The 12,783-nt window shown below is 37.1% G+C and overlaps 1 protein-coding gene across 1 annotated transcript in view; it reads right to left on the minus strand.

Moving 5' to 3' along the window:
* Positions 1–247: 247 nt before the first annotated feature.
* ATM (ATM serine/threonine kinase) overlaps positions 248–12,783 on the minus strand; it is a 56,719-nt gene continuing 44,183 nt past the window's right edge. Inside the window, exons 51-63 of the mRNA XM_041487390.1 lie at positions 12,139–12,252; positions 11,597–11,755; positions 10,305–10,443; positions 9,863–9,945; positions 8,471–8,611; positions 7,409–7,525; positions 6,037–6,186; positions 5,145–5,310; positions 3,853–3,939; positions 3,661–3,775; positions 2,037–2,100; positions 1,246–1,382; positions 248–1,116 (exon numbers count right to left, since the gene is read on the minus strand). Coding sequence (XP_041343324.1) covers positions 933–1,116; positions 1,246–1,382; positions 2,037–2,100; positions 3,661–3,775; positions 3,853–3,939; positions 5,145–5,310; positions 6,037–6,186; positions 7,409–7,525; positions 8,471–8,611; positions 9,863–9,945; positions 10,305–10,443; positions 11,597–11,755; positions 12,139–12,252 — 1,656 coding nt within the window. The 3' untranslated portion in view covers positions 248–932. The remainder of the gene's footprint in view (positions 1,117–1,245; positions 1,383–2,036; positions 2,101–3,660; positions 3,776–3,852; positions 3,940–5,144; positions 5,311–6,036; positions 6,187–7,408; positions 7,526–8,470; positions 8,612–9,862; positions 9,946–10,304; positions 10,444–11,596; positions 11,756–12,138; positions 12,253–12,783) is intronic.

The following is a 12,783-nucleotide window of genomic DNA, read 5'->3' on the forward strand; positions in this document are numbered from 1 at the left end:
ATTTACTAGCTATGCAAGTTAGACCATAATTTGAATGGATTCTCTGATTATCCATATTCACTGGCTACCTGATTTTTTACTTTCAAGAAGGAGCAATGTCTTCTGTAAAACCACATGCACTCAGAATGAGATTTTTGTGCCCAGAATACAACTTCAGTGTTTCTGAGAGGTGTTTACTGCAGATACAGTGACTGTCTGCTTTACAGGCATTTCCAATACACTAAGTTTCACTGTATGGTCAAGGAAGTCAGAGCAACAAAAGCTAAATATTTTTTATTGTTTTATACTATTAGAGTAATATAAAGTACCAGCATAATTTAATTTATAACAGGAAAAAAAGCAGCATATTTTATTTGACCTAAAGTCGTCATTTATATACAGAAGTGTCCATTTAACTAAGCTTAAAAACCCCAACACCCCTTGATTCATTACATATGTGGTTCTCTGGTTTTCTTTTCTTTCACTGTGAAATTAAAGTATAAACCCCTTTTGGAAATGTAGTTTAGCTGGTTATATCATGAATCCTTTGGATTGGGTTTTTGGATCATCCATTCTACCCAGTCATGCTACCACTACCAGATATGAGAGTCCTGCATTTTAGCAGATTCACAGCAGTGATGAATTTCATGTTTTAAGAACACAACATATCCAGTCTGCCCAAGCAAAGTCCTCGTGGGTCACAAGGAACATCAAAGCAGTGCTTGGTGGTTTAGACTGTAGGATGAACCTAAGCAGAATAAAAAAATGTTTCTCAGTAACAGGTTATTGAAAAAAACCCTGAACCATCCACCAAATGCTAATATGGGTAAGGCATCATGGTATATGGCTCTTGATATAAATGTTGTGAAATACCAGTTTGAAATGTTGAAATGCTTGGTGCAAAAAAAAAAAAAAAAAAGGTTTCTTCTAAAAGCATGCTGGATCCTTCTAAGTCACACCCAGGCTTTCCATCCGTGATAGAGACGGCTCAGATTTTTAGGGTCCATGGCCTGTTGTATGAGGAGGTTCACCTGCCCTCCCACACTGAGCACTGTTCCCTCCTCAACACCTTTCAGCTTCTCCTGAAGTCTCATCAGAACACGCTCGGCCACCTTGTTAAAACTCTGGTCGTCACTGCTGGCAGAATAAAAAAAGAAAAACAGGTGCTCTAGGTATGGATGCTGAACAACGTGAACAACAGCCAGCGAGAAAACCATAAAGCAAGGCAACAGTGCAGAAAGAGGAGGGTAAGAAAAAATCTTGCACCTGGTTTTTCTTTTAGGTTCTTGTGGTTCAGTACCAAGTGTAGAGCTCATGTCAGCCTCATCCTCTGGCCTCTGCTGCAAATACAAAGCTTTCAAGGGGTTCATGGTCCAGTCGAAAAGAGGATCATAGAGCAGCACCTACACAGTAAACAAACCTCCTTTTAATTTCAGCTAATTACAGCTAGTTCAGTACCCTAGCACTGTTGGAAATGCTCACACTAACCACAATATTAGGAGAGTGAGTGTTTTGCTTTGTTTTTATTTTTTTAAAAATAATAGAATTGGGCTAAATTGGTTGGCAAATAATCCAGCAACAAAACTGCCTCTGAGCACTTGCAAGTGTTGGTGTTGTTCATACTTCACAAAGTTTTGCCATCAGTCCCACCTCAGCAGTGAATTTTTTAATACACTGCTAGCACTAAAGGGAATTATTAACTTTTAATGCACAGTATAACCTGCTTTCAAAAATCAGTTTCATCCTCTTCTTTGTGACTTATGCAAAGAAGATTTAATTCAATCAATATTACTCCTGCTGAGAATGCTGCACTATGGCTAGAAGCACAGAGGTGTTGAAGAGGGAGAACTGCCTGAAGGAAACACTTTCCATAGAAAATGCAAACTGGTTACAACTTTATCAAAGATTACATGAATTAACAAATCTGACCAACACCACTGTGTTCTAATTCAGTACAAAACACCCTAAAAGAGCATTTGGTGCTGTGATGCATACAAAGACTAGAAACTGAAGACATTCTGGCAGGTTACTATCCAAAGGCATGAAAAAATGCTTACCTCTACAATAGTCAGCAAAGCTTCTTGAGAATTTCTCATAACAGCCATTGTTTTCTCACAGCATCTAGAAAATATTTTACAGTATTTTAGGTTATTTTTGGTAAAATGAAATGGTATTTTTGTAATTTAAATAATGGATATTTGTGCTCTACTTAAACTTTAATTTCTAACATAGGAGTAAACTTCTCTGATATTTTTACCTGGGGGAGAAAAAAAAAGAGAAATTTAGACGTGTAAAACCAAGAGAAGACTCTGCAGTTCACTGATTATTATTTCTCTGTGGAAAGACATTTCTTGTTTTACTGCCTGAAATATTTTGATGTGCAGGATTGATCACTGAGTTGACACTGCCTATTAGGGTACGCCACAATGGCAGCATTGCTTGGTTGGGTGAAAACACAGGCTGGAGTGCTCTGGAACACACTGGAGGATCTTGGTAGGGCTGTTTTCCATGAAATGAGCAGATCCAGTAGCCAGACTATAAGCAATTTCTGAAATCTTCCCAATGAGTTTTGATACAGAAGTGGTTACCTGCATTCATACCCAAGCAAACTAAGCTCCTGGAAGGAATGCCAAACTATCCTATGGGACAGAGCATTGGGCCTCCTGTCTACTGCAGGATGAGAATACACACACCAAATTTAACCAAATGCATTCACAGCCAAGGGCCTGTTTACCACTCACACCTGAAGTGGTAAGTACAAATCAGGCTGGCTGAGGCAGAAACAGCATCTGCACCAGTGCCTTTGAAACTCTTATTTACTTCAGCTGGAGCCCAACAAGTCATGTTTTTCTGTACCATGGTTTCAGAAGCAATACCAAACTGTGAGTTTGACAGCATCATCTTTAGACTAGAAGTGGCAGTGACTGCTCCTTCATGGGACAAAGGTGTACTAGGAACTACTTAATTAGCCTTAATTGCTGCCTTAGAAAGACAACACCTACACTATGTGCTTTTTTAAAGACATGAAATTTGGGGGTTGCAAGCATTACTTCATGATCATCATCAAAGTCTGGAATGAGAAAGGTCCTGCTATTTAGGAATCCCTTGGGTGATTCATGGAAGGTAGCAGGGAGGTTGTCTGAAAGTCAACTCATTTGGGATTCTTCTGTTTTGCAGTCCAGATCTATTATGTGATTTAGATTTTGCACTTGCAAAGTAATATAAAATATACCATTCAAAAGGGAAAAAATACTCCAAATATCACACATAAAACTAAACAGAAATTAGAGTCAAAACAAATTGGTTCACAGACATTTAACAGCTCCAAATATACAGTATAGCCCTGAAAGAAATGCAGAGTTCTGAAGGAAAAAAAAAAATCATTCTGAATCAACACTTAGCTGTGGAGCCTTTGGAAACACTGAGCCCTCCCTGAATTCCTCAAGAGGTGACAATAAACCATTGGCAAGTGAACAGTATGAAACACTGGGCAACAAAAATGAGCTTGCAGCTGGTTATATAAATACAAGCACAGGAATTACAGGTCAGTATTTAGGTTTGGGTGTTACCAGCAGAAATCTGAGTCCCCTCTCAAGCATCAGAACTATTTAACATGTGACAATCACAAAACTGGAAGTACTCTGCTGCCTCCTCACCCCTGTGCAGTTCAGGAGCACTCACCTTCTGAAGACCCCTTCCACGCCGGTGATACCCATTCCGTCCACAATGTCCCTGGTTAACCTAAATGGAACAGTCTCTGGTGTGGGAAGGATTTTGCCTTGCTCAAAAGCAACCCCTAAATAAAAGGATAATAAAAGTCAAAAAAAAAAAAAAGTTAAAGAAAAATCAAGGTTCTCTCGTTGTCCTACTTACCCAGATCTATATGCACCAGTTCTGCTGTTTGTTCATCTATCAAGATATTCTGAACATGTCTGTCTCCAAGTCCAAGAATGTAGCCAACTGAAACAAAAATGTAAGTGCTGAAACAATGTCATGAAAACCACAAAGCCTAAGAAAGATTACTGTGAGAATATTTCTTCTCCCATATATAGTGTTGCCTAAGGAAAGAGCAAATACCATTTCACAAACCCAAAAATAAAATGTTGACTGAATGAAATTGCAAAAAGATTATTCTCATACAGATGTGCATTGTTGCATCTGCTCCACAGATTTCTTCCCCGTTTCTACTTGTAGATCAAAGATTATCAAATAATATTGCATCTTTCAAAAAAATTAAAAATTAAAAGCAAGTGCATAATAAAATCAGGTTTTGTTATTATTAGTATCATTAGCAAACCCCCCCCCCCCAATAAAACAACTGTTGTCTAAGTCAGTTTTAAAAACCTCCAGTGATCCAAATTATAAGCTCTTTCATGTAAGCCTATTTCAGTGCTTTGCTGTCCTTAAATGTAGAAAAACTCCAAACTACATTTCCCTTACTGCAATTTACACCTTTTACTGTTTGTGTTAGCTGATGGACATGGACAGCAGTAGTATTTCCTACAAAAATGTTTCCTCTGAATTGTACTAAACTGCGGATTTACTTCTTTTTTTTTCGGTAAAAAGGCAGTGCACAAACATGTTACCTTGTAAAATGGGATCTACTGCAATGTCTAAAATCTACTAACAAATGTCTTCCAGGGACTCAGTGCAGAACTGAGTAATCCAGAAAAAAATCCACAGTACTTACACATTTAAGTACTTCTTTTTCTTTATTATGACAGGAAAAACAAGGGCTTAATAATGAAGCTTAATTAACCATTTCAGCCATAGATAATAATGCCAGTACAAAGACAGTAAAAGACTGAGCTTTTCAATGCAGCTAAAGCATTAGAGGCTACACGTGAAATGAATAACATTTTAAACCAAAACAACAGAAATAAAGTCAGGTTAAAAAACCCAAACTACCAGAATCTAATAAAACAAACCACTATATAAACACAGAAACACAGAATTTCATTCCTCCTTCTGCAGCAAAAATGGGGGTGTGGAGGAACAAAACAGAAATCTTAATTACAAAAATAGTGCTGATGTTCTTGCTGGCCTTTTTTGACCCCTACTAGGCCTTTTCTGACATGTGACAAAAGCAGGACAGCCACTAGGTTTGAAATGGTATAAAGTCTTTTGTTGTGTAGCCTAAAAAGCCACTGTAAATAATCCAATACCTATAGAAGATGTAGCCACACTGCGAGTGTATGCCAATCGTTTTTCAAACCACACAGCTGGGTCCAGGAATTTCTCCATGCAGAAATACCGGAACACAGGTTGAAAATTCTCACAGACTTCCATGAAGATTCTGTATTTCTCTTCAGAATGTTCCTTTTGGGCATCCTTTAAACACATAAGAAACATTTTACCCATACCAACTGCTTCAGAAGGAAATGACCTCTTCTTTCTTTTCTACCCACCTCCCCTCCATCAAATGCTGTTATCACTTCTTTCTCTTTCTGAGCGAAGAATTATTGTCTTTTATTGCAGCAATTATTAATGCCCCTAACAATCTGTCTTACTAAACAATTCTATTTTTATACACAACTCAGAGGCTAAAAAAACATAGGAAAAACCACTCCTATTTTCACCTTGATGCAGCAGGTGCATGTATTTTATAGGCACGTGCAGGTAAATGCATCTTGTTGGGAGAGAATTCCTTTCTTTGCACTCTGTTCTGGTACCTCTGCTTATCTGATGGCTTCATGTCACTGTGAGAAAGTCATTCTCACTCATTCCCATGGAAATGCTCCACCAAGCATAAAAATATACTTTTATCCTGTTACTACTATAGCAATTAGAAAGGAAATAGATTCTTGCACAATCATGGGTATATAAAGTAACAGGTATACTTGACTGCAATTTCGTAAACTTATGGTGAGGTGATCTGTGGAACTGAACTGAAAGTCTGAATATCTATTCATTCCATGCCACTGGTCATAGTCATTATTAGATATACCAAAAGTATAGTACATAGTTCTCCATAAATTCCACCCCACTCCCCCCAGTAAATATTATGAATCAGCTTTTTTTTGTGTGTGTGGTTTTTTTAAAGTTATTTGGACTCACCGAAATTATTTTATGACACTTATAACTGGAGTAATCCTTTGGCCTGTATCTCTTGTGAGCTCCTTCTTCAGCATTCACAAGGAACTCTCCGATGGGAGTTGTTCCTGAGCACCACTCCAGAACTCCACTTCTCTGGGACAGGGGAACCACCTGGAAAAGCAAACCCATGGAGGGGAGGTTATACATGGGGGAAGGCTATGCACACTGAACTGCAGAGTTAAGTGAATACACAGCCTGCAGAGCATGGGTGCACATTTCTGTTTGTTTAAAAATACAAAGAAGTCCAAACCATGCAGCTGACACCACAATATATCTTCTAATACACACATATATATATATAAAAATCCACACACATCTTTTATCCCTAATAATTGCAATTTTTTTTCCTAGCCCAGTGAACCTTCTACTAGACATGTCAGCACAACCTAATGATAGCTACTGCCTGTTTCCTTCAATTTTTTTTTCTTATGGAAGTCTCTTTATTTCATAATGAAATAAATTCTATTCTATTCTATTCTATTCTATTCTATTCTATTCTATTCTTCCCTGGTGTCACTCATTTTTACATACATAGAAACCTGAGTCTTACTTGAAAATTATTAAAAAAAAAAAAGTGACTTTAACTCCACCTGAGAATTCTTAAAACTACACTAGCAATTTAGATAAGCACCTTTAGAGACTCCAGAGTGCACATTTCTCATTTGTGAACGGGAAGAGCTTATACTTTCAGAGTACTTATTCAGAGGTCACCTTCACAGCTATTATTATAATTCCAAGTATATAAAAGAGAAGGAAGAAGGAGAAGTTCCTGTTTAAATACCCTTTCTGCATTCACAATAAGAATTTATTGCAATTCTTATTCCCAATTCCGATTCCAAAACAATTCGGAATCGTATTCCCAATTCCAAAAAAACCAGTACAAATTCCACAGGAAAGACCCTAGATGGGACTTCTGAATTCAATTGTAAGGAATATTGCAAGACGAGAATTAATTATTAATTAAGGAATATCACAGGCAAATAAATGAGAATTCATAAACAAACTTGTATGTTCAAGTTTAATGACTAGCAACTTACAGTTTAATGACAGTGTATTACCTAATTTCTTTTCAATTACAAGTTCATATAAAGAAATCTTTGAAGAGTATTTAAATATATATTAGGCATCAATAAATTTATTTTAATGATTTGAAAAAACTTAAATTGGAATAAATATATTGTTTATTCCATACCTTAAAACACAGTGACTATTTTAATAGCCCATAAATAAAAATACTTTTATACTGCATTTGGTATGAGAATGCAAAGAGAAGAAGGAGGAAATATGCTTTATTTCTCTGCCATCACAGAGAAAATTTATGGTTCAGGGTTACCTTGTATCTTCGGATATTTAATTTCCTCTTTCTTGTTTCAGTGTTTTGCTGGAGCAATGTATTGCACATCTGGAAAACTTGCTGCATGACAGCATCTTGTCTCAGGTCATCACGCCCCTTCAGCATAAACACAAAAAGCAGATGAAAAACACTTCTCAGCATCCATTTCTTGCTCAGCAAGTAAAAAAATTATTTTAAAAATTGCACAAAACACAAATTACCTTTCCACAATAATCACTTTCAATAAAATGTAACTAACAGTAGTTTTTTCCTCTGTATTTGGTTTTCTGTTAGCTGCTTAAACAGAACCATCATTAACTTATATCATCATTTTTTTTAAGATGTTATTTGATTCAGGTTTCAATCAACCTACGTGTCTTATGGTTCTCTTTTTAAAAACAGGTATTTGCTTCACCATTATTTAGCAAGCCAGCACACAGAAGCAGCATCAGTTGGCACTGCAGTTCTGATTGCTGGATGCAGATCTAGTGATTCATGCTTCTCTTTAAAGCTTTCAAAACTAACCCATAATTAGCAGCAAAACAGAATTCTCCCAGCAACTGCTCAATGTTTGCATTCAAAGAGAGAAGGAAATCAGCTGAGTCTAAGGAGAAATAAAGTTTTTTATAGATCTTTACTTCTATGTGCATGCTTTTGATTGTCTCTGAATTGCAAACACTTTTTTATATGGGGAATAAGAAAGGACGTGTTTAACACAATATGTTGGTTCTTATTTACAGAACACTTCAGGTCACCAGCTGAGACATGGCCAGGCAAGTCTGGTAGCTGTCAGGTAAGCTACTAGATATTAATTACATGCACTGATGAAAAAATAATTACAAACATATTTAATATAATTACTTATTATTTATATTATATTACTTATTAATACTTCACAATTTCGTTTATTAGAGCATTCCTCAACTGAGAAAACTGACAGTGAAGTGTGAAAGGTCTGCTCACGGTACAGAAACTATACATGAGAAAACTGACAGGAGACCTTAAAAAAAAATTTCCAGCATGCTAAGTCTCTGAGATGTCATTACAACTGACAGAACCTACCTTAACCAGCTGCCTCCTTTCTTTACCATCTGATCCTACACAATCTATTATTTTAGGCAGATTTATGCCTCCTGCTAAACGAAATTCTCGCTTGAATGAACTTATTGTCACCAAATTTTCATACTGTCCTGTGGGATCCACCTGAAATTAAAAATATGGTTAAAATGAATGTAAATATTACCTCCATTTCACTCAGACAAAGCAGCAATAAGTTGCTTGCAAATCTCATTAGCAGACTATATGGTAAATATTAATATGAGCACTCCATCACCTACAAAGTTAATACCACAAAGGCTATGAAAACATGCTGAGCAAAGGAGTTTTTTTATTCCTCCTTGTTCACCTCATTGGTAGAGGGGACGTGGTACTGCAGACTTCCACTAAACAAGCTGTGACACAGTGTTAGCCTGTCCCAGCTAGCACTGTCCCAAGCAACTGCTCACATTTCGCTGGGGAGCATTAGGCTCAAACTAATCTAAGGACCAAATGTACAATCCCAAACCTGCTGCAGGGTACAGGATCTGTACCTCAGGCACCCCTTGCATCCTCATGCCCCAGAGCAATGCCGCCCCAGGAGGCTACATCACAGACCTGCAGCCATTCAGTCAGTCTGTACTGGAGGAGAAGAAAGGCAAAGAAAAGAACGATCCAGTTGTACAAAGGAGCAACACCTGGGGCCAACTGCAGCCCTACAAACAGATGATATTTACCACGGGTGGCAACTTCTGGTTTCTGAAGTCAAATAACTTAAAGCAGTCCCTTTACTTATTCAGCTTTATAGACATAGCCTGAGGGATTTCAACATGAGGAATTCTGGCCTTGCAACATTTAAAATTAGATGCTGGTCAAAAAAGCAACTCTATGCTCCTGAAACTGCAGTTTCCCAGGTGGAGTGTGTGGTATCAAAAGGTGAGTGCCTGTGCACCCACCCAGCCAATGGGAATGGATCATTGCCCATTACTGAATGGTAAAAGCATGGGAACAGCAGAAGAGGCACACCTGTTAATTCTCACACCTTCTGTGACATTCAATTGCCTCCCTGAAACTCTGAGCTAACACCTACAACACAGGAGATTCACACTCCCAAACCCCCTGTGTGAGTTAGGCAGCTCACTATGATATCACCTTTTGATAATGAGAGACTACTCAGAGGTAACAGTGGCAAAGCTGTCTTTGTACAATAAACCACTATCCAGCACACATAATGCCTGGGATCAAGGTCTTCTAAGGAAACCATCTCACCCTGCACCTCCCACCTGACAAGGAAGTATCTCCATAGGTGGACCTGTAAAAACCACGGGAATTAGATGAAGAGATGACTGCCATTGCAAAAGCCTGAAGATGATTCTATGATGATGGTATTACAGTGTATATTTTTTCAACTTCAGTCACCTTAATTTCCATGGTAGGAACAGCAACATCCTCCAAGTTCCTCAGTTTAATGATTGGCTGGTCAGCTGGAATACTTATTCCTTCTGTAATTAAGAGGAATTAATATTTTTAAATTCAGAGCTATAAAATACACCTGAATTGACAAAACCCAGCTTACATTGCTTTTGGGACCCAAAACCTCACTGCATACTTTTACTGAGCTGATGAAGATGACCACAGGACAACTGGTGATTTCTGGAGTTTCATACTAAGGGTCTGAGCCCTACAGTGCAAGTAATTACTATGACTTTTAATCCAGACTGCATTCTGTATCTATCAAAAATAGGACACAATGCTAGTACTTCTTTTAACTAAGCATCAGTATTTAAAAAACACTTTTTAATCTGAGAAAATAAACCCTGTCTTCATTATTAAAACAAAACCCAGTTTTCCTAAGACTTACTTCTTTCAGATTTCCACACAGTAGAATCTAAATTTGCTAATGTGATGTAAGCATCACAAAGTGCTTCCATGTCTCTAACCATAGGAGCTCTTCTTTTCCTTACAATATTAATTATTGTGCGGGCAGCTTCCATTCTGTCCTAAAAAAACCCAAGGAAAACAAACATCAGACCATGTAAACTACATTTTTTAATATTAAAGATGCATCACAACATGCAGTCAATTAAGTACAATTGAGACATGTCCTATGAAAACAAAGCAAACTACAGCAATGGACAGCCCTTTGTGAGATGACCTGAAATAATTATAAGAAAAAATTCTGTGCTGTCTGATCTGAGATGAGTAATATAAAATATTATTGGCAATGGAGAGGGAGCAAACCTGTCCAGGCAAAGTGCAAAAGACAAGCAAAAGCTCCTCACAATAAAGGACAGGCAGGTTTTTTAAGATGTTCTTCCACCATCTGCCTGCTTCTGTTACTTCCTCCAGCTGAAGAAAAAAATCTTGTATGCAAAAGACAGAAACCTGTCCATGCATTCCTTCTGTGCCTGGCTCTGAGAGACTTACTTTAGCATAATCCCAATCCAAAAGGGGGGAATCACAAAAGAACTACAGATGTAAGAGAAAGGCAAAAAAAAAGCCACATAAAAATGTGGTGAAAAAATGTATCAGTGTGGGGGGTAAGAGGACAATGACAACCAAACATGTCAGACCTACAATGATGGGGGAAAGAAGGGGCAACACTTTAGATGTGAGATGATTCCAAAGAGAGGTTAAACAAAAATTAAGCAAAGCCAACATTACCATGAAATCACAGTTCAGTATTACCTATCAGCAGGGCTTTTAACATACCAAGGACCAAAAGATATACTGCACAAGGCACACTTAGATGGAACACGTTACCACCCAAAGCAGAAAAAATTCCCAGTTTCATTATGTACTTTCAACAATGAAGCCACTGAAGTCTTTCTTGCATCTAAAATGCCTTTTACAGAATGACACATCAGGGACTTTTATCACAAGAGTCTGCAATGATCAGGGCTATTTGTGGCACAAAACGTTAACTGTATTTTGCTCAACCCTGGAATGATTTCTTTCAATAATAACTACCTATGTATACACAAAAGGGGTTTTTTAATTATCAAAAGTACTGTTTCCCTCCTACTGCTTCATAACAAAAGTCTCCTAATGAGCTCTACACTAAATATCCCTTTATGTGTTTTGGGTTTTTTCATTTTTTAACAAAATTAAAGAATTGAATGTGATTAATAGAAAAGAAGTTTCTGTAGTCACCACATCAAGCTGGGAGATCTCTTTTGGTGCATTTTTAATTAACTTATTTCTTCTTATTGCATCTGGTTTTGTGAGGAGTTCATCTTTGTTAGCATTAGCCAAAGCTAATATTATGAACAAAGTATGATGTGGATGATCCAGTGAAATTCGAGACATTAGCTGCCAACAAAAGAAAAGGATCCCATTATTGAAAACAGTATAGAAGAAAAAAAATCCAGTACTTAATTAACATTATTATTTCTTTTGAACTTCTAAGGTTCCTAAGATGAAATAAAAGACAGTATTTCCACAACTGAAAAAATATTCAAAGTAGATTTCTATAATACTCTGATACTACAAGAAAATCAATAAAGTTAAGAAATGAAAGAAATCCCCAATCCTCTTCCCCCACCATACTGATTTGGCATCACTCATTTTTAATACCCTCTTATCACCGATGTAACTTGTTTAGCTGTAACTGCTCAGAGTAAGGTGGATATTCCTTAGAAGTAGGGACTATCAAGCCAGTCAAGGTATCTTTAGATAAGAAAAGCAAAAATTACATTATTCAGAACTTCATGAAATCCTAAACCACCCATCATCTTAGTTCCCATTCGAGCAGCCAGCTGGTACATCAGAGGCAAGAACTTGTATGAAGGGATCTTCTGTGCATTTTTCTGTAGGAGAGAAAAGTCAGTTAGAGAGCTGTGCTAAACTAAACTAGCTCTACTAAACCTAACAAAAACTGCAATAAAAATAATAATTTAAAACTAAGAATTATCATGGCTCTCTGATCAAGCAGCAATTCAGAGAGCATCACATCATCTTGGCCCATGTCTCCTAAATGTTGCAAGTCCTTCATAGGAGTACTATTTTCTATTCTACCTTTCATGGCTTTTAACCTGAAAGTATACATAATATAAAAAGGAATAATGTATCCAAGGATGTTGAAGATGGGTAGATTCCAAGGTATGTGAAGAACAAGGGGATCACAGTAAACGATATGAGATATGTTTAATCATACAGACTTGTCAAATTAAAATGCTAATTAAACTTAAATTTAAATGCTAATTAAAGTTAAATTAAAATGCATTGAGAACTACAGGTCTGATGAAAAACTAATTGATAAGCAATGACAACTGAAAAAATAAAGTTTTCAGGAAAAGTTAAGGAGCTACGTAATTAATCTTCTAGAAATACTGGAGAAG

The sequence above is a fragment of the Pyrgilauda ruficollis genome, unplaced genomic scaffold, assembly GCF_017590135.1.
Source record: "Pyrgilauda ruficollis isolate IOZ18807 unplaced genomic scaffold, ASM1759013v1 scaffold8, whole genome shotgun sequence".
Classification (NCBI taxonomy): Eukaryota; Metazoa; Chordata; class Aves; order Passeriformes; family Passeridae; genus Pyrgilauda; species Pyrgilauda ruficollis.